This window comes from Megalops cyprinoides, chromosome 3 (genome assembly GCF_013368585.1).
Source record: "Megalops cyprinoides isolate fMegCyp1 chromosome 3, fMegCyp1.pri, whole genome shotgun sequence".
Lineage (NCBI taxonomy): Eukaryota > Metazoa > Chordata > Actinopteri > Elopiformes > Megalopidae > Megalops > Megalops cyprinoides.
Genome location: NC_050585.1, coordinates 54510469 through 54532968, shown reverse-complemented (window position 1 = coordinate 54532968; position 22500 = coordinate 54510469). Strand labels below are relative to the sequence as shown.

The window sequence follows — 22500 nt, the reverse complement described above, 5'->3', positions numbered from 1 at the left end:
CAGGTGAGCTGCGTGTGGGTGTGTGGTTGGCCAGGTGGGGCAGGTGAACTGTGTGTGGGTGTGTGGTCGGCCAGGTGGGGCAGGTGAGCTGTGTGTGGGTATGCTTTCGGCCAGGTGGGGCAGGTGAGCTGTGTGTGGGTGTGTGGTCGGCCAGGTGGGGCAGGTGAGCTGTGTGTGGGTGTGTGGTCGGCCAGGTGGGGCAGGTGAGCTGTGTGTGGGTGTGTGGTCGGCCAGGTGGGGCAGGTGAGCTGTGTGTGGGTGTGTGGTCGGCCAAGTGGGGCAGGTGAGCTGCGTGTGGGTGTGTGGTCGGCCAGGTGGGGCAGGTGAGCTGCGTGTGGGTGTGTGGTCGGCCAAGTGGGGCAGGTGAGCTGCGTGTGGGTGTGTGGTCGGCCAGGTGGGGCAGGTGAGCTGCGTGTGGGTGTGTGGTCGGCCAGGTGGGGCAGGTGAGCTGCGTGTGGGTGTGTGGTCGGCCAGGTGGGGCAGGTGAGCTGCGTGTGGGTGTGTGGTCGGCCAGGTGGGGCAGGTGAGCTGCGTGTGGGTGTGTGGTCGGCCAAGTGGGGCAGGTGAGCTGCGTGTGGGTGTGTGGTCGGCCAGGTGGGGCAGGTGAGCTGCGTGTGGGTGTGTGGTCGGCCAGGTGGGGCAGGTGAGCTGCGTGTGGGTGTGTGGTCGGCCAGGTGGGGCAGGTGAGCTGCGTGTGGGTGTGTGGTCGGCCAGGTGTGCAGGTGAGCTGCGTGTGGGTGTGTGGTCGGCCAGGTGTGCAGGTGCAGCCCTGCCTGCTCGTACCTCTTTCTGGTGGTACTTGATGGCGAGCTTGAGCTTGGCGAGGTCGTGGCACTCGCGCGGGTCCAGCTCCTCACTCTGGTCGTCGCGGTGATTGAGGATGATCTCCAGCTCGCGAGAGCTGCGCGCCTGGTCCAGCAGGTCCTTGGCGAAGCGCTTGCACTGCTGCGACAGCTCCTCGTACTCCTGCTTGAACTCGTTCTCCACCTTGCTGAGCTCCTTCAGCTCCCAGCCCAGCCGGAAGGAGGTGAGTATGGGGTCCTCGCTGGACAGCGCAATGAGCGAGGGGCTGGCCAGCGTCTTGTAGATGTTGAGGCGTGAGCGGGAGTGGCGCAGACTGTCCACCTCGGAGCTGGACACGCACTCCACGCAGTCGCAGCGGATCTGGTGCGGCCGCGGAATCGTCACCTTGCGCTGCACCAGCAGCTTGATGATCTCATAGTTATTAGTGTGGGCGGCCAGCATGATGGGGGTGATGTCAGGGGTGAACTCCGAAAACTGACTGTCCATCATCAGGGATGGCACCTGGGGACGGAGAGAGAGAGAGGAAATGAGAGAATGAGGAAGAGGAAGAGAAAGATGAAGAAGGGGAAAAGAAGAAGAAGGGGAAAATAGGGAGACAGAGAGGAAAAAGAGATGAAGGAAAGGTGAGGGAGGCAGAGGGATCAAACTCCAGCAGTTTCCACATCAGGCTTTTACTCAACAGCAAGTGTGTGCTGCTAGTGACACTTCTTCAAATTTAATTTCACAGGGAGCAACAGAGCCAGAGCTGAACACCTGCTTTGGTATGAACATTTGTGCATCCGTTCCTTCGCTGTGAGGCTGTGGTTTTGATGAAACTTTTATGAAATATTAAACCACAGTGATTTCACCTGTCCCTGCATACAGCCCGCTGCTCCGTGCGGCTGTCTGCTTCCTCCAGGCAATCCGGCCAGTCAGAACAAAGCAAGTCGGGAGACAGGTCTCAGAATTGTAGCCTGTGTCTAAACGGGAAAAGTCTCAGCTCTTTTTTCTCACAAACTTCAAAGCGAAAACCTGCTATTGCTGCACCTCTGATCTCCTTTTCTTCTCCGCTTACTTTCCACAACGACATAAAAGAATTCCCTGTAGCCCCTGTTCATCTCCAGGAGAAACCGCTACAAGGCCTCATGGGGAGAAAATCGATTCTGATGGACTTGTACAGGGTCTCGATCTGAGGAGGCTGAGAGAGGCCTGAACCCGAGGCCACACTAAGTCCCTCTACACTGAAATACAGATCTGATTCCCTTTAAAAATCAGTTTTAACCTGATGGAACAGTATGGCTTGCTGTTTATATTTTATTCTCAGATCTGGAAATTAGGATCCAGCATCAACACACAACCTCAGTTCTTTTCCCAAGTCTTCATCCATCAGGTGAATAATTTCGGCTACACTCCAGCGCATAACAATCCCGTATTTCCTCAACGTGAGTGAAAGTATTCATGTATCCCAGGGAACCTAAAGCTATGCTCAATATAGGGGGAAAAGGCCCAACCTACATGCATGCTGTCAACACAAAACCTACAAGAAGAAAAATGGCAAATCTTCCCTTACAGAATCCCAACTCTCACAGGCGACCCACCAGCCTGACAGGTGTGTGTGCACTCGGTACGTGGGCCTCACAGGTGTGTGTGCACTCGGTACGTGGGCCTCACAGGTGTGTGTGCACTCGGTACGTGGGCCTCACAGCTGTGTGTGCAGTCTGTACGTGGGCCTCACAGGTGTGTGTGCACTCGGTACGTGGGCCTCACAGGTGTGTGTGCACTCGGTACGTGGGCCTCACAGGTGTGTGTGCACTCGGTACGTGGGCCTCACAGCTGTGTGTGCAGTCTGTACGTGGGCCTCACAGGTGTGTGTGCACTCGGTACGTGGGCCTCACAGCTGTGTGTGCAGTCGGTACGTAGGCCTCACAGCTGTGTCTGCGCTCGGTATGTGGGCCTCACAGGTGTGTGTGCAGTCTGTACGTGGGCCTCACAGGTGTGTGTGCACTCGGTACGTGGGCCTCACAGCTGTGTGTGTACTCGGTACGTGGGCCTCACAGCTGTGTGTGCACTCGGTACATGGGCCTCACAGCTGTGTGTGCACTCGGTACGTGGGCCTCACAGCTGTGTGTGCACTCGGTACGTGGGCCTCACAGCTGTGTGTGCACTCGGTACGTGGGCCAGCACACTCTCCTCAGCCCCCAGGTGCACTGGCACAGTAGGCTTCTCTGGGTTTGAATGACAGCATGACAGCATGTGGTGACAGTCCCAGGTGTGTCCATGAGGAAAGCAGGAGAGCTGTGCACAGCGGGGGAAGTCGTTACTGACCGGAGAGAAACGCATCGGTTAACCAGCACACACAATGTGCAGACGGGATAAGAACCCTCTCTACATCGTGGATACACCCACCATATTCATTTCACTCAGATAAATTTATCAGATATTCTAAGATAAAATTTTAAACTACAGAACAAGACATTGCATATGCATTACAGAGAATTATAAGTGCTTTGCATTTTACAATATAGCGGAACAGTCAGTGTCCTGAAATGTTAAATAATAATTTGACTCACAGTTATCGTTTCCCAATGTCCCATGGTAACTGGCACTGTATACGATTCAGCACAGTCACTGACCAGAAAAAACAAAACTGTCCGGTGTGAGACGCGTGTGTCTCCATCATGGCTGCCTCACCAGTCTACATTCCTCGTCCTGTCCCACACGCCTCTCTCTCTGAGCCTGAGACGCCTGGACAGGGGAAACGCTCTGTCTCTCAGCTCTGACTCTCAGCTCTGTCTCTCAGCTCTGACTCTCAGCTCTGACTCTCAGCTCTGACTCTCAGCTCTGTCTGTCTCTCAGCTCTGACTCTCAGCTCTGACTCTCAGCTCTGTCTCTGCGCGGGGTGTCCGGCAGAACGCCCTAACACTCAGTAAAGCAGAGAGCGTATTACTCCTGCCATATCTGCTGGCATCTGGACTCTGAGTTAAACAGCCAAACCAATATGGAGAAGGCCTTCAGTGAAAGGTAGGCAAAGCATCACTTGCACCCTGCTTTAGACAAGAGAAGAGTGTGGATGGAATATTCAAAGGTTTTCTTGCTTATTATCATTTTAACGTGCAAGAAAATTTATGTCACTAGAAAGAACTGTACCTTCATAAGTGAGAACACTGGTGCCAAATAGTAAAAAGAAAACTGTCACATTCAGGAAACTGTTACTAGTAAGACAATAAAAGGCAGGTGTGAGGAAAAACTGTCACTAGTGAGAACGAAATTGCCACTGGTGAGAAAATCTACATGACTAGGAGGAACTTCAATGCAAGTACTAAGAAAACTGTTTCACCAGTAAGAAAATGAATGTCACCAATTCAAAAAATAGGTTGCTAGTCAGAATGTCACCGTCACTAATAAGGCCAAATTCATCCCTGGATAGAACTTCACTCTCAGCAGTGAGTCCCTGCCTCTCTGGCTTGCGCTGTGCCGTGTGTCTCACCTGCTTCTCTCCACTAGGGCGGCGGTGTGAGAGAAGCAGCTCCACAGCTCCCACCACCTCCTTGCGGATGGCGTAGAGCAGGGCGTCGCCCACGTGCACGCCGTGGTTCAGCAGCAGCTCCATCACCTCCAGGTTCTCGTTCTCGATGGCGATGAGCAGCGCACTGCGGCCCAGCGGGTCCATGCAGTTCACATTGATGTTGTAGTAGATCTCGGCCTCCTGCAAGGCATGCTTGACTCCAGCGTAGTCGCCCTTCTCCACCGCCGTCAGGTACGCCTTCTCCTCCGCCGACAGCTCCGCCTCCGCCCGCACGATCTGCAGCGGGATGCGGTCGCGGTACGGCGAGTAGCTCACCTTCTTGTAGTACAGCTGTGCCATGGGATTCATCTGTGCAGTGGGGTGACTGGGGGGGGAGTTAGAGGAGGAAGTAGAGTGGGGGGAGAGAGGGAGAGGGAGAGAGAGGGCGAGAGGGAGAGAGAGAGAGAGAGGGAGAGGGAGAGAGGGAGAGAGGAGGGGAGAGAGAGGGAGAGAGAGGGAGAGGGAGAGGGAGAGAGGGGGAGAGGGAGGGAGAGAGAGGGAGAGAGGGGGAGAGAGAGAGAGGGAGGCAGAGAGAGAGGGAGAGAGGGAGAGGGAGAGGGGGGAGAGAGGGAGGGAGAGAGAGGGAGAGAGAGGGAGAGAGGAGGGGGAGAGGGGGAGAGAGAGGGAGAGGGAGAGGGAGGGAGGGGGAGAGAGAGAGAGAGAGAGAGAGAGAGAGGGAGAGAGAGGGCGAGAGAGGGAGAGAGGAGGAGAGAGAGGGAGAGAGAGGGAGAGGGAGAGGGAGAGAGAGAGAGAGAGAGAGGGAGAGGGAGAGAGAGGGAGAGAGAGAGAGGGAGGGAGAGAGAGGGAGAGAGAGGGAGAGAGGAGGGGGAGGGAGAGGGAGAGAGAGAGAGGGAGAGGGAGAGAGAGGGAGAGAGAGAGAGGGAGGGAGAGGGAGGGAGAGAGAGGGAGAGAGGAGGGGGAGGGAGAGGGAGAGAGAGAGAGGAGGGGGAGAGAGAGGGGGAGGGGGAGGGCACAGATGAGCAATGAGAGCAGAACAGAATTTCAGTCAGCATTAGTCTCCATTCTCCTGACTACATATTTGATGGTTCATTTAGAAATTGTATTTAAATCTTTACAGTTTGATTTGTTTTCACAAATATTCATGCGACCGGTTGAGTGAATGTCTTCTGCAGAATATGGCTGTGGAGTCGGTGAGAAAGCAAGCAGTATTGTGCTAATGGCAGCAGCAGGCCTCTGCACTTTAATCAATCACTGCAGCGTTTCAGCAAAGAGCTCCGTCAGCCCCAGGCAATCTGCTCAGCGCTGCAGTTTCCACAGCGCCTGTGGAAGTTTGTGCAGTTTTTCATCTGCCTGCAAGTCATGCTTTTTTCATTACTTTTATCAGAGCTCTAATTTGCATTTATGTTTTCCATGTAGGGATTCAGGGCAGAAACGCAGCCTAGATCCTGTAAATCACCTGACAATCTGTAAGAGATCATGTGACACTGTAAATGATCATGTAACAGGGTATTTCCATGCAGCATAAGACCTGCAGGTAGATCCTGCAAGGCCCTTCCCAGCAGCCTGTGGATCACATGATCGCATGATCACATGATCCCCTCTCTCCTCTTCAGTTGTTATTTTCCTCACAAGCACTCCTCCACCCCATCCCCCTGCACTCTCCTTCTTAATTAAAGGATAGGTAATTAAGAAATGAGCATTAATTGAATTTGTTACACAACATGAAGCTTTTTAATTGCCCTCATTTGAGTGTGAACGGCGGTGACAGCGAGGGCTGCAGCCGCGTCCTGACAGCGACGCTGTGCTGGGTTTACCTGTGGCAGAGCAGAGCTCAGTGCTGTAAATGCTAGCAGGATAAATGGTCCAATTAAAGGCCGTTTCTGTGCTGCTGTTCATTTTGAGCCGGGAGGCCAAACGCATCGCTGTCCGAGCTGCGGAGGAGCCTGTGCCTCCTGCTCTCTCCCTGCACCACTCTGCTGCCACTTAGTCATGACTGAAGGCATAGGGAGTATCCATGGCAACAGCAGAACTACAGCACCCTGACAGCAGCATGGCGGCTGCTGAGATTCTACCCTCCAGTGACCCCTATCTCTGTCTCTCTCACACACACACACATACACGCACACACACTTTCACACATGCAAACATATACACACAACCACACACAAATACTCACATACACAGAAACTCTCTCACACACACATACACAATAACATACAGACACACTTACAGACATGACCCGGCTTGCAACATAAAACACCTCCTGACATGAGTTAGCGCCGCCATGGTTTACTTTGCGTTTGAATTCCATTTATTCTTGGCATCTGGTGAAACCGCTAACGTTCCGGCCCGGTGCTCTGGCGCTAATTCACTAACCAAAGAACATCTCCGTCGCCGTGGACGCGACGGTTGAGTCGTCCCTGCCTGAAGCTGGCTTTGAGAGGAGGACATACACGGCTCTACACGTGAGAATGAGAGAGCTGGAGCCGCTCGGAGGAGCGCAGCAGAATGTGTCATCCGGCCCTTCTCTGTCCTCGTTACAGCCCATCTGCAACGCGCATCTTAATGAATCCGCCACGTCTTCCAGCACTGCTACCAGCAACTCAAACAACACAAACAACCTATAGCACATCTGTTATTTGTATACATAATCAGATATGTATACATTGCTGATTCATATAAATATAAATTCTTGTGTACGTATTTATATATTGGCTGTTTTGCTAATAGAGTTCTTCACCGGGCCTGTTTCAACAGATGGCGGCAGGGGCTCTTTATGCGCTTGCCTTTGAACTGCCTTTGAGCACAACCCCAGCCATCACTGACGAAACGGAGGGGGCAGACAACGCGAAAATAAGAAAGAAAGAATATTATTAATATTATTAATATTTCGCCAAGTACCCAGCATGAGCGCGAGCGCAAAGTCGCATTGTGCGGAGGAGAAACACCCGCAGACGGTGAAGCACAGGGAAACAGCAGCCGTGGCTGACCTCAGGGAAGCTACAGGGGGACGCGCCGGGGACAAAGCCCGGCCGCAGCAGATGATTCTCTGCACAGCCCGGCCTAATTAAGGCCAGAAACGCAACAGCGCACCACAGGAATGACTGTCAAAATGTACAAAAACATTAGAAGGGAAAGAAATGTTACTATGCACAGAATGCAGCTGAAACTGCACGCACGTATTACAGGTGAACGAATCTGTTCAAAGTAGTAGAAAGACGCGTACTCCTGCAGGGTGTGTTTCGCGTTGCTTGATCATGCGCTGCATCGTTTCTAAGCGCCTCTTTTTATCCAGCGCAGATTTATCTTCAAGCCAAGATCGGTTGATGCTGTTGGTTTCGTGTCGGTTATAATGGGGGAAAAGATTGATTACGTTAATTTTCGGAGAGAATTACGCCGCATATTAAGGATTCGGTGAATTTACCTCGGTGACAGGGCCATTAAGGAAAACAGCAGTGCGCAGAATTATTTTGCTATATTACTTTTTAAAACGAATTCAGCCCCCTCTCCAGCCTGTCTCCTCTCAGCATTTCCACGGAAATTCAGCTCTGCTTTTTATGCGTCTGGATTTTTCCGGCAGTCTGGCGTTTTAATGCTACACTGTTACGCTGATAATGCGCACCCTTTCAAAGCGCATTTCGGTAGATTCACTCCATGTTCTAATGGAAACAGACAGTTTTTCCTCTAACAGACCGAGTCTGTGTGATACTGACTGAGCTGCGTTCAACACTGACCTGCCTGCACGGCTTATTTACATCTATTCAGCTCTGAAGTGCGCGGGAGTGGCACGGACACGAGCAACATGTTCACATACGATCATGCAGGTCTGTATGATCGCTGGGTGCAGCAGTGACTTGCCTGTAACCGTAAATTGCACCGCAGACGCACCGCACAGCAGACAGCGGTCATGTGTTTAATAATCTCTCGGGTCTGGGGGTATATAAAACAGTAATTCTAAACTACTAATACGTGCATCTTTGACATGTGATCGCGTACACGCCTTTTATGGAGTGTGAAATTATGCCTACTGCTATAACAACATGTTCCATCCCTGTGGTAAAATATTTAAGCCTTTTACAATGTATTAAAAACATACAGAACATTTATGTGACAGCGCTGGCCTACAGTGACTCAACCTGACAAGCATCTTGCTTTAATGTCTCTTGTAATCTCGCAGAGATAGCACTAATGCTCCCGGATGTCAGCGGAAGAACAGCGCCTTCCGAAGGGTAACTGAAATCAGACAAGATTACTTTATGCGAATGAGGGGATTAACAGTGTCAGGTGACATTGATCATTTAGTTAAATTGAATCGGGGTAAATATGTTAGATGTAAATAGCAGGGCAATGTGTGAAAACGTGTGTGAAAGAGTGCAGGATGTCTGATCCCAGCCGCACACTCTCAGGGCAGTATAGACATTTTCATGACATTTACATGTATTCATTTGGCAGAAGCTTTTATCCAAAGCTACGTACAAGGGAGGTGCAATACAACACAAGCAAAAAACCATACAGAGTCAACAATATTAGAAGTGCTGCATGGCAAAGTTCCAAAGGTCAGCCAGTAAAGCTACAAAACTGCAGGTAAAGCCAAAGAGTACGTTAAACTATTACAGCCAAACCATTACATTTTTTAATATAGTTTAGTAGGAGATAGGGGGAAGTGTTTCAGGCACTCAGGTTAGAGTGGAAGAGCTGTGTCTTCAGATGTTTCTTGAGAGGGACTCAGCAGAACGGATGAGATGTAGATGTTCATTCCACCACCGGGGGACAACAAACGGAAAAGCCACATACTGAAGCCAGTGAGAGTGGCCTCACCTGTGTGGCCTCCCCTGTGTGGCCTCACCTGTGTGGCCTCCCCTGCGTGGCCTCACCTGTGTGGCCTCCCCTGTGTGGCCTCACCTGTGTGGCCTCACCTGTGTGGCCTCCCCTGCGTGGCCTCACCTGTGTGGCCTCCCCTGTGTGGCCTCACCTGTGTGGCCTCCCCTGCGTGGCCTCACCTGTGTGGCCTCCCCTGTGTGGCCTCCCCTGCGTGGCCTCACCTGTGTGGCCTCCCCTGCGTGGCCTCCCCTGTGTGGCCTCACCTGTGTGGCCTCCCCTGCGTGGCCTCCCCTGTGTGGCCTCCCCTGTGTGGCCTCCCCTGTGCTCATCCACACAGCTGCATACAGGTAGGTCTGTTCACAGCGCTGCCAGCACCCAGCACTCTGCATTCGTCTGCCTTTCTTCCTCTGTGGCGTCGAAATGCCGAGGGAGGAAGGCAACAGTGAAACCGAGCAATGGTGATCTCCGACTCGCTGGTGAAACCAAGCTGCTGAGACCCTGCACTCGCTAGTGAATGGGAACAGTGGTGACCTGGTGCACTCGCTAGTGAATGGGAACAGTGGTGACCTGGTGCACTTGCGTGTGAATGGGAACAGTGGTGACCTGGTGCACTCGCTTGTGAAAAGGAACAGTGGTGACCTGGTGCACTTGCGTGTGAATGGGAACAGTGGTGACCTGGTGCACTTGCGTGTGAATGGGAACAGTGGTGACCTGGTGCACTCGCTTGTGAAAGGGAACAGTGGTGACCTGGTGCACTCGCTTGTGAAAGGGAACAGTGGTGACCTGGTGCAGGTTGTGCGAGCAGTACCTACAGGGCATTTTCACCTTTGATGCTGCACAGTGGATTGGAAGTAGCATTTACAGGGAGCCCTCAGAAGACCTCAGTGCTCCCCTGAAGCTTTATCCAAAGCTGTATCCTGAGAGGGACCCCACTCTGAGTCTGACAGAGTGTATGCAATTAATTTCTTCTATTTTCTAAAGCCCTGGTGTTAGATTTGAATGATTTTGGCTGCTGTTGTTATGAAGAACAGGCGTGGATCATAGACAGTTGAAGGAATTATAAAAATGAGTTTTTTTCCCTTCTGAAGTCTGTGATTGGCAGTTGTGGGTTTGTCAGATCTCCCCCCCAGCTCACTTAAACTGGTGCATAAAATGACTGTATTTGTGGTTTAACTGACTGTGACTGTGATCACCGTCACTGTATCTATGATTTAACTGTGACTGTGTTCACTGTGACTGCATCTATGGTTTGACTGATTGTGGTCACTGTGACTGAACACGTAATCACAGCAAAGCTTGGCTGAGTATGTGCTCAGTTAGGATTCCAGACCATCGGGGGAAAATGCTGATTTGTAAATCACAAGGAAATTTCATGAAATCAAGACTGAGCTTGATTAACTAAAGGTTTAGTTTGGACATTTTTTGTTAAGTCTAACAAAACAGTGTGAGGAATTTGAGCACAGAAACGGTATGGCGTTCTGCAGCTGAAAGCAGAGAGCTGTCAGGTCGGGGGGGAGGGATGTCAGGTGGGGGGGGGGGGTCTGTCAGGTCGGGGTGGGGGGGCTGTCAGGTCGGGGGGGGGCTGTGAGGTTGGGGGGGGGGGCGCTGTCAGGTCGGGGGGGGGGGGGGCGCTGTCAGGTTGGTGGGAGGGGGGGCCCTGTCAGGTCGGGGGGGGGGGGGGCGCTGTCAGGTTGGTGGGAGGGGGGGCCCTGTCAGGTTGGGGGGGGGGGGGGGGGGGGGCGCTGTCAGGTTAAGGGGGGGGGGGGGGGGGGGGGGGCGCTGTCAGGTCGGTGGGGCCCTGTCAGGTCGGTGGGAGGGGGGGCCCTGTCAGGTTGGGGGGGGGGGGGGGGGGGCGCTGTCAGGTCGGGGGGGGGCTGTCAAGTCGGGGGGGGGGCTGTCAGGTTGGCGGGGGGGGGGGGGGGGGGGGGGGCGCTGTCAGGTCGGGGGGGGGCGCTGTCAAGGCGGGGGGGGGAGTTGTCAGGTCGGTGGGGGGCGCTGTCAGGTCAGTGGGGGGGAGCTTTGGTGTCGGGGGGGGCGCTGTCAGGTCTGGGGGGCGCTGTCAGGTCAGTGGGGGGGTGCTGTGGTGTCGGGGGGGGCTGTCGGGTCGATGGGGGGGCGCTGGACAGGCAGGTGGCACCTGGAGGGGGTTGACGGGATGGGAAACAGTTCCTCTGCTGGTCAGAGGGGGCACTGGAGACACCAACGCCTCGGAGCGATGTGAGCCATGTGGTGGCCACTCATCTGAGCACCAGCCATGTAATTACAGCCCAGAATGTCTCTCACACGCTGCATCTCGGCTGGGATTGGGAGCAGCGCTATGTGCTCAGCCTTATCGGTGTAAGTAAACTCAGGAGGAGGGAGAGGACACCCGAGGCACACTGGCTCAGCCGAGGTATCACACCCACCCCTGCTGCCCTTCTCTTTACATTTACTCTCTCTGCGCATTATTCTGCTAAAATACTTATATCAATATGTTTCTGATATTGTATCATATATATCACCTTTATGTTACCCTGCATTAGCAACACTGAACATTGTAGTCACATCAATAACGCAATCTGCATTTCACTCCGAGGGAGAGAGAGGGCGGTATACAGAGAGACGTTGTCTTGTTTTGTTCTGAAAGAGGCAGGGGGTGGGTCTTATAGGGTCTGCAGCTGGGAATAAATCCTGTCATGTAAGCCACTTTGCATCCTGGGAAGAGAAGCAGACGCTGAAGGGGTGATGTGAGGTTGGGATGGGAGACAGGCAAAAGAGAAACGCTGTCGCACACAGAGACACTGCACAGGATGATACCCCACCCAGCGTCTGCACCCCCCCCCCCCTCACCCCCGTCTCTGTATCTCCGTCTGTCTCTGACTCATGCTCTGTCTCTCTCATGCTCACATTTTAAAATGCTTTGTTGGCATGAAATACAATAAATAAATATAGTAAAATAATGCATAAATAAGCATAGCATTTTGCAGTGGTGCATGTTGGAGTAAATGGGATGTGCAGGGTACAGTGAGACCCCCGTCCGTCCGGCTGTAATGGGGTACAGTGAGTCCCCCGTCCGTCCGGCTGTAACGGGGTACAGTGAGACCCCCGTCCGTCCGGCTGTAACGGGGTACAGTGAGACCCCCGTCCGTCCGGCTGTAATGGGGTACAGTGAGTCCCCCGTCCGTCCGGCTGTAATGGGGTACAGTGAGTCCCCCGTCCGTCCGGCTGTAACGGGGTACAGTGAGACCCCCGTCCGTCCGGCTGTAACGGGGTACAGTGAGACCCCCGTCCGTCCGGCTGTAAGGGGGTACAGTGAGTCCCCCGTCCGTCCGGCTGTAACGGGGTACAGTGAGACCCCCGTCCGTCCGGCTGTAACGGGGTACAGTGAGTCCCCCGTCCGTCCGGCTGTAATGGGGTACAGTGAGACCCCCGTCCGTCCGGCTGTAATGGGGTACAGTGAGTCCCCCGTCCGTCCGGCTGTAACGGGGTACAGTGAGACCCCCGTCCGTCCGGCTGTAACGGGGTACAGTGAGACCCCCGTCCGTCCGGCTGTAACAGCAGCCACTGCCTCAGCTCCCAGCACAGCACAGCTCCTCTCTGTCAGTCCGTTTACGGGAGTCTGGGAGGAATACAGTGATTCTGGGAGGCAGACTTCCCTTTGCTAGCTGTATTGGTCACATGTGAGAAAGCTCAGCCTCCTGAAACTGAGAGTGTGAGCACAGCCTGGGCTCTCTGTGCTGACAGGTCTGCCTGTGTTAGCCTGTGCTGTAAGGTCTTGCTGTGATTGGGTAATCTGCCATGGGGCACTGTCTTGTAAAGACCCCATAGCACTCATGTCTATGTTGTGCTTTTGTGTGTGTGTTCTGAGGGGGGATGTGGGTTTGTTTTTACAGCGTTATAGTTTGGTTTGAGTTGTCCTGAGGCTGTGTGAGGTTAGTGGGGGTGGTGGAGTTCTGCAGCCTCGACTCGGATCTCCCTCACAGGGAGGGGGGTCACTGCCTCTGTGGCACCCAGAGCAAAGGTGCAGCAGCACATTTAGAATCAGAGACCTCCGAGCATGTGCCATCCATCCCACAATGCCGTGGGGAGAGAAACTTCAGTCCATTTTCAGTTTGGATTAGCATGTGCTGGCCTGATTCCGGCCTGCACGCAGTGACGGGAGTATTCCTTTGTACTCGTGGGATATTTTTACGGAGCTCATGCGTATTTCTGTGGGCCATTTTATGTCCCATTTAGCAAAATGTTGCTCTGTAAGCAGTTATTGCGCTTCACTGCTATATATGGAAATGACTGATTCAGCGTTCAAATAATTTTAACAAAACTGCCGTTTCAGCATGAATCCTTTCTTTATGACATAAACTGCCCTGCATGCCTCTTGATCCATAAACAGCCAGTTTTAAAGTTCTGTCGGAGCTGATTTTATTGCTTTCCCTCTTCTTCCCTCTCCCCCACTCTCCCTCAACCTCCTCTCTTTCCTTCTCTCTCCCTCTTTCCTTCTTCCATTCTCTCCTCCTCTCCCCTCTCTCCCGCTCATGCTCTGTTTCTCTGTCCATCTCTTTCTCTCATTCTTAGTCCCTCTCTCTCTCTTTCCCTCTCTCTCTCTCTCTCTCCCTCTCTCCCTCTCTCTCCCTCTCCCTCTCTCTCTCCCTCTCTCCCTCTCTCTCTCTCTCCATCTCTCCCTCTCTCTCCCTCTCCCTTTCCCTCTCTCTCTCCCTTTCTCTCTCTCTCTCTCTCTCTCTCTCTCTCCCTCTCTCTCTCTCTCTCTCTCTCTTTCTCTCTGGAAACAGGAACATGTGCAGCTGGGCCAGTCCCACGGGGAGATACTGGGATCCCAGATGTTCAGTCCTGCACCGTGATGCTGATTCTCATTCAGCTCCATTCAGTGGAGCACAGTCTCCTGTTGCAGGACAGTACTGACCCCAGGTCAGCCTTTAGCACAGCTGCATGGTAGCAGTGAGCAGGATGCAGAGGGCTACAGCACGATGTGCCATCTGTCTGTGCCACACTGGCTCAAGCCTAAGATGGAATTTTCCCACAAACCATGCATTTTGAAAATGCCTCTTGCCCTGTATTTGAAGAGTCAGAATTGCTGGCACCAAATTCAGAATTGCTCCCTCTTTGGAATGGTTAGCTGAGCGTTAAGCTTGCATTCCTCACACAGAGAAGTGCTGAGATGGTGTGTTAGCTGATAGGAATTGTCTGATACACTCACTCACAGACAAAGGCTACCCAAATGCTGCAGCACTGCAGGGATGTATCTGAAGCAGAGAAACCCAATAACCCTCAATAAAAGCAGGATCATTCTTAGGATAGGAACACACACACACACTCACACACACACTCACACACACTAACACACACACACACTCACACTCACACTCACACACACACACACACTCACACACACACTCACACACACACACACGCACACACACGCACTCACACACACTCACACACACTCACACACACACGCACTCACACACACTAACACACGCACTCACACACACACTCCCACACACACTCACACACACACACACACTCACACACACACTCACACACACACACACACGCACACACACGCACACACACACACTCACACACACTAACACACTCACACACACACGCACTCACACACACTCACACACACACTCACACACACACGCACTCACACACACTAACACACGCACTCACACACACACTCCCACACACACTCACACTCACACACACTCACACACGCACTCACACACACTCACACACGCACTCACACACACTCACACACACTCACACACACACTCACACTCACACACACTCACTCACACACACTCACACATGCACTCACACTCACACACACTCACACATGCACTCACACACACTCACACATGCACTCACACTCACACACACACTCACGCACTCACACTCATACACACTCACACACGCACTCACACACGCACTCACACACACTCACATACACACACACTCACACAGGTACTCACACACATTCACATACACACACACACCCACACTCACACACACTCACACACACACACACTCACACACACACTCACACACACTCACACACGCACTCACACTCACACACATACTCACACTCACTCACACACAAACTCAGACACACTCACACACACACTCACACACGCACTCACACACACTCACACACACACACACTCTCACACACACTAACACACTCACACACACACTCATACTCACACACACACCTGGTCCTCACCACACAGCCAGAGGCAGCTGCATACTCAGATGAACCGCTGACCGGGAGAGAGAGGAAGCAGCCATGACAAAAAGCTGGAACCTGAAGCAGAACGCGTGACCTGCAGTCAGCCATGGAACGCATGACCTGCAGTCAGCCGCGGAACGTGTGACCTGCAGTCAGCCTGTGTTTGGGGCTGTAAGGATCGTAAGCACAGAAAAAGCTGGAACCTGAAGCAGAACGCGTGACCTGCAGTCAGCCGCGGAACGCGTGACCTGCAATCAGCCTGTGTTTGGGGCTGTAAGGATCGTAAGCACAGAAAAAGCTGGAACTTGAAGCAGAACGCGTGACCTGCAGTCAGCCTGTGTTTGGGGCTGTAAGGATCGTAAGCACAGAAAAAGCTGGAACCTGAAGCAGAACGCGTGACCTGCAGTCAGCCGCGGAACGCGTGACCTGCAGTCAGCCTGTGTTTGGGGCTGTAAGGATCGTAAGCACAGAAAAAGCTGGAACCTGAAGCAGAACGCGTGACCTGCAGTCAGCCGCGGAACGCGTGACCTGCAGTCAGCCTGTGTTTGGGGCTGTAAGGATCGTAAGCACAGAAAAAGCTGGAACCTGAAGCAGAACGCGTGACCTGCAGTCAGCCTGTGTTTGGGGCTGTAAGGATCGTAAGCACAGAAAAAGCTGGAACCTGAAGCAGAACGCGTGACCTGCAGTCAGCCGAGGAACGCGTGACCTGCAGTCAGCCTGTGTTTGGGGCTGTAAGGATCGTAAGCACAGAAAAAGCTGGAACCTGAAGCAGAACGCGTGACCTGCAGTCAGCCTGTGTTTATGGCTGTAAGGATCGTAAGCACAGAAAAAGCTGGAACCTGAAGCAGAACGCGTGACCTGCAGTCAGCCGAGGAACGCGTGACCTGCAGTCAGCCTGTGTTTGGGGCTGTAAGGATCGTAAGCACAGAAAAAGCTGGAACCTGAAGCAGAACGCGTGACCTGCAGTCAGCCGTGGAACGCGTGACCTGCAGTCAGCCTGTGTTTGGGGCTGTAAGGATCGTAAGTACAGGTCCTTCTGCATGCGCTGCTCACCCTCACTGGGACTCAGTACATTTTGGAGTCACGTGGTGTTCATGGATTCACAGAAGAAGCTCGGTTTGCGGCCCCTGTGTTTTGGAGTCGCACTTACGGACACCCCACAGGGAGCTGGACCATCACCTCTGCGCCATTGTTTTAAATAACATAAAATAAGCACCAAATGACCCACCTCTCTGGCTGCCGGGGCATCACAGATCAGATCCCGAAAGGCAGCGAGTTCACCTTTGCTTCTCTTGGGTCTGGTTTTGGCTCCTTACACACAGCTTTACAGACTTCCATTATAATTTTGTTTTCGAGTCAGTGGTTCAGCTTCAGACTGTTCTCACACAGAGAGAACTTTAAAGCTTTACATTCACCTTCACAGATCATTGGAAGCAGTGGAAGAAGGGGGTAGCACTGAGGGTCCAAACAGAAGCAGGACAAAACAAAACCAGCAGCACAGAGAGAGCATGACGATGACTGACTCCCCCAAGGTGGGAGGAGCTCCAGTGTCCAAAATAACCAAAATGTCCATCACTAGTATGTCATGGAGGTATACAACTTCTCATATGTTCCTGTCACCATAACAACACGTGTTTCCTAATTATGAGATTGTTCTACCACACTGGCCATTGCCCACAGTGTCCCTGTAAAAGCATCTCAGAAACAGCTGATCTGATCAGTGTCCCCTATGGACTCTCAGCCATCAAATTTGCTAAATTAAGATTTTTAGAAGAGACAGCATAAGCAGCCATAATATTAAACCTGGATAATATTTGATGACTCAGACCTAAATTAACTCTAACTAAATAAACTGAATAAATAATAACTAGTCTGATGTCAGTTTCTGAATAGTTTGTAACTCTGTATAACTGACATGGCAGGTGTTCATTATTATTATTATTATTATTATTATTAGGGTACTGTAGGAAGGGGATTATTGTACAATTCATTTAATGTTATTTTAAAAGCAGCAATTTTTAGCATTAGCAATCAGAATTCGTTCCTTTCCAGATTTTCCCTGTGTTTAATGTGGTTGCACTAAAAATGAACAAGGAAGTGAGTCCATGACTGACTGGGGTCCAACGGGCTGATAATGCATATGCTCTGCTAATATGTTAGCGTGGCTGTTTCAGTATGTGTGCAGATTCTGCACACTTTCCCGCTTTTCCCCATCACAGGGACCTGGGAGGCTGAATCATTCCCACAGTCAGCGTGTGGCGGGGTCTGTGTTTGATCTCAGTTAGGGGGCGGCTCCATTTCGGGGTGCAGGCCAGCTGGTGCCCCCCCCCCGTTCCCTCATTAGCGGCAGCCCCCAGGGCCGACTCAAAGAGTCACAGCCACACTCATGCATATTAATGAGGGTGTCATCTGCAGGGGGCGGAGCCTGGGGGCTCGGTCTGTCTCAGCTCAGGGGATTGGCTGTGGCAGGTGAGGACGTGTGCTCTCTGTTCTGACAGGTGTACAGCACTATAGAGACATCGCTCACAGTGAAGAGTCCAGAGCTGTGTCCTTCCTGTCGTCGCCATGACGGCCCAGCCTGCCCTCCCATCATGCATTTCTCTCCTTTTCCTGTCGCAGTCCAGCTCTCCACAGCCGTTTCCACATTTCAGTCAAACTTTCCCGCAGTGAAACAGACATCTTTTCCCCTCCACTGAGAGAAGAGCCTGTCTGGTCCTGATGCTGTTGCCAGGGAAGCAGAGTGCCTGATGTAGTCTCGTGTGGTGCTCTATAGAGTAGTGTAGAGTACTGTATTACAGTGCAGTGTCCTGTAGTGTGGTGTGCTGAAGTGTAGTGTAGCTTAGTGCAGTGTGCTATAGTATAGTGTAATATGGTGTACATGTATGCAAACACGCACACACACACATCAATACATGCACTCACTCTTTTTGCCTCTCTGTATCTGTGCCTTTATTCTTTTCCCCAGTGAACTTTCCGTAATGCTCTGTCTCCTACAAGGTGCTATTGTATGACTGGACCAATAGGACCCCCCTAAAGCATGGCCTATCACAGAGAGAGTCAGCTAATGTGATCCAAAGATCATCTTGGCAAAAGAAAATCAGAGAAATTATCATTTTAATGCATTACTTGTTTGTGAGTTTAGAGGGTATCTTCATCTATCTTTATACCGCTATTGTAACATGAAGTCATCGGCTGAGCTTTGATCTCCAGGCCCCCCCTCCCCCGCTCTAAAGGAGTGCAGTGATTGGTCTACTGGACGGAGCCCAATTCTTTGGCGGGGGGCCCTCATCGCCTGCAGTTACTGCACCGTCTCAGGTCCCCCCTCCAAACCAGCCGGCACAGACCGGCACCGTCTCAGGTCCCCCCTCCAAACCAGCCGGCACAGACGGGCACCGTCTCCGGCCGCCCGTCCAAACCAACCGGCACAGACCAGCACTTTAAATAATTAAGGCCATCGTTAATTTTACTCAGTCATTAAAATCTCAAGCAAAACGAAAACTGATAGACTCATAAAGTACTTTGCTCCCCCTTGAGTGATGTTTATTTTATGGCTCTCTGGCATTAATAATTCAGCTGTGAAGGAGCGTGTTTCCCTCAGAAGCCTTCAGCCTGGCTCAGAGCATCCGTGCACACGGCGGCCGAGCGGGAGAGGAAGCCGGGGATCGTGAGCAAGTCACCCTGCCACTCACCTGCAGAGGTAGAGGCCATTCAGGGTGACCAATAAGAATGTAATATGTGATCACATGATGGTTTCATGCCCATCCTCAGTGAGGCTGTCCCAGCCCTGCCCAGCGTTTGTGTGACAGGACACTGTAGCTCACCCTGTGCCTCTGCTACAGGCAGAGTTCAGCGGTGGGGTTCTGTGCTGTGTGAGGCGTAGTTCTGACAACAGCGAATAACGGCACCCCCACCCCCAAAACATCCTCTCAGCTCTATGCTGCAACCCCCCCCCCCCAAGTATGTTGGGATGAGTGAGTTAAAGTCCCCTGCAGAATGCAGATCAATATTCACCGCCTCATCAGTGTACGAGCGCGTTCAGGAAAACCCGGAATGGATTATGGCCCTCTGGATCAGGAGTCTGCCTGTCTCCCCATGGGGCTTCTGGCAAGCAGCCTGTGATGTAATCATGGCTGCTGTTTGGCTGTGGCCTTTCAGGTATTTATTCAATTTCCCTCGGTAATGGCAGGCACTCATTAGCCTGACAACCCAGGGCAATTTCACCAGAGCAACTGTCCATCTCTGCGGCACAACAATACCAGATCAATCTGTATGAACGAGGAAACCATTCAGTTATATATATTTATACATTCTATATGTACAGTTGTCTGCTGACGTACTGTAACGTGTTAGCGGATTTTATTCATGTAGTCTACTGATAATGTATGTAGTCACAAGACTTCCATACTGAAGCATGTGTGGTTTTAGGGAAAAAATGTGTTTAACGTACAGTGAAGTTTGCATGGCCCAAAAGGGAGAAGAAGAAATTAATTATTTCACCTCCTCTTCTTTTAGTGTGCTGTCTGACATATCCCCATGTTGCTTCCAGCATACTCTCCTCCATACTCATATGTTACTCTCAGTGTACTCTCCTCCATACTCATATGTTACTCTCACTGTACTCTCCTCCATATTCAGATATGTATACTGCTGAGTATACTGTGTGAGTGAGTGTGTGTGTGTGAATGTGTGTGTGAGTGTGTGTGAGCGTTTGTGTGTGAGTGTGTGAGTGTGAGTGTGTGTGTGAGTGTGTGTGTGTGTGAGTGTGTGTGTGTGTGAGTGTGTGTGAGTGTGTATGTGTGTGTGAGCGTGAGTGTGTGTGTGTGTGTGTGAGTGTGTGGTATGTGAGTGTGTGATTGTGTGTGTGTGTGTGTGTGTGTGTGTGTGAGTGTGTGTGTGTGTGTGTGTGTGTGTGTGTGGTGAGTGTGTGTGTGAGTGTGTGTGTAAGTGGGTTTGTGTGAGTGTGTGTGTGTGAGTGAGTGTGTGTATGGTGAGTGAGTGTGTGTGAGCATGAGTGTGTGTGTGTGTGTGTGTGGTATGTGAGTGTGAGTGTGTGTGTGAGTGTGTGTGTGTGCTCTGTCGCAGTGTGAGTGGTAGAGATGGGAAATGGTCGCTAACTGAGGGTGTAAAGCTGATGATTCTGGCAGAAGCTCCTGTTTTAATCTTGTTTATGGGGTTATTGTGCAGAGGCAGCAGGAGGAGCAGGCAGGCAGAGCCAGCGAGGCTGTGGGGCCCTGCTCTGCGAAACACACTCCATCCCACCACCGTGAGACACCGCGGCAACCGGGTGCCCAGGGGCAGTATTATGGGCTGTCTGCGTGAGGCGCTCAGGGGGGAGAGGGTGAGAGTGGAGCTGCAGCACAGGGCTGGCTGCAGGGAGACAGAGATGTTTACTATGCTGTGAGAGACACCTACACCCCCCCCCGCCTGCCTGTCTGCGAAACCCCCCCGCCTGCCTGTCTGTGAGGCCACAGCTCCAGCTCTGCTGCCATTGGCTGCGTGTGATCGCCAGCACAGGGCCGCTGGGTTTGCCACAACATGACCTGCTCAGAAACACTCTGCTCACCAGTCAGATTATCACTCAACTTAAAAAAAACAAAAGAAAAATGTTCGTATCCATGACAATATTATCCAATCACACTGGGTCTGACAGAGTGTTGCTCATGTCTAATTAAAGGATGATATCAGAGATCTGCTACAGCCTGCTCCTGTCACACGTAATGCAGCTCAATCTGTCATGTGATGAGCCAGCACGGCGGTGACAGCTTCATCAGGAGAGAGACGGACACACACACACACACACAGAGACGCCTCCAAGAGAGAGACACACCCACAGAGACGGCCTCCAATCAAGAGAGAGACTCACCCACAGAGACGGCCTCCAATCAAGAGAGAGACTCACCCACAGAGACGGCCTCCAATCAAGAGAGAGACTCACCCACAGAGACGGCCTCCAATCAAGAGAGAGACACCCACAGAGACGCTCCGATCGGGAGAGACACACCCACAGAGACACTCTGATTGGGAGAGAGAGACACACCCACAGAGACGGCCTCCAAGAGAGACACACCCACAGAGACGGCCTCCAATCAGGAGAGAGACACACCCACAGAGTCGCTCTGATCGGGAGAGACACACCCACAGAGACGCTCCGATCGGGAGACACACCCACAGAGACGCTCTGATCGGGAGACACACACCCACAGAGATGGCCTCCAATCAGGAGAGCGACACACCCACAGAGATGCTCTGATTGGGAGAGAGAGACACACCCACAGAGTCGCTCTGATCGGGAGAGACACACCCACAGAGCCGCTCCGATCGGGAGACACACCCACAGAGACGCTCTGATCGGGAGACACACACCCACAGAGATGGCCTCCAATCAGGAGAGCGACACACCCACAGAGATGCTCTGATTGGGAGAGAGAGACACACCCACAGAGTCGCTCCGATCGGGAGAGACACACCCACAGAGCCGCTCCGATCGGGAGACACACCCACAGAGACGCTCTGATCGGGAGACACACACCCACAGAGACACTCTGATCGGGAGACACACCCACAGAGACGCTCTGATCGGGAGACACACACACCCACAGAGACGCTCTGATCGGGAGAGACACACCCACAGAGACGCTCTGATCGGGAGACACACACCCACAGAGACGCTCTGATCGGGAGACACACCCACAGAGACGCTCTGATCGGGAGACACACCCACAGAGACGCTCTGATCGGGAGACACACACCCACAGAGACGCTCTGATCGGGAGACACACCCACAGAGACGCTCTGATCGGGAGACACACCCACAGAGACGCTCTGATCGGGAGACACACACCCACAGAGACGCTCTTATCAGGAGACACGCACACAGAGACGCTCTGATCGGGAGACACGCCCACACAGAGACGCTCTGATCGGGAGACACACACACACACAGACGCTCTGATCGGGAGACACACACACACAGAGACGCTGTGATCGGGAGACACACACACACACACACAGATGCTCTGATCGGGAGACACACACACACACACACACAGTCGCTCTGATCGGGAGACACACACACAGAGACGCTCTGATCGGGAGACACACACACACACAGACGCTCTGATCGGGAGACACACACACACAC

General features: G+C 52.5%; 1 protein-coding gene across 1 annotated transcript in view; it reads right to left on the bottom strand.

The window, feature by feature from the left end:
• The window catches only part of trpc5a (transient receptor potential cation channel, subfamily C, member 5a), a 47987-nt gene that overhangs the window by 22090 nt on the left and 3397 nt on the right, over window positions 1-22500 (bottom strand). Inside the window, exons 2-3 of the mRNA XM_036525560.1 lie at window positions 4271-4673; window positions 784-1305 (exon numbers count right to left, since the gene is read on the bottom strand). Of these exons, the coding sequence (XP_036381453.1) occupies window positions 784-1305; window positions 4271-4657 (909 nt within the window). The 5' untranslated portion in view covers window positions 4658-4673. The remainder of the gene's footprint in view (window positions 1-783; window positions 1306-4270; window positions 4674-22500) is intronic.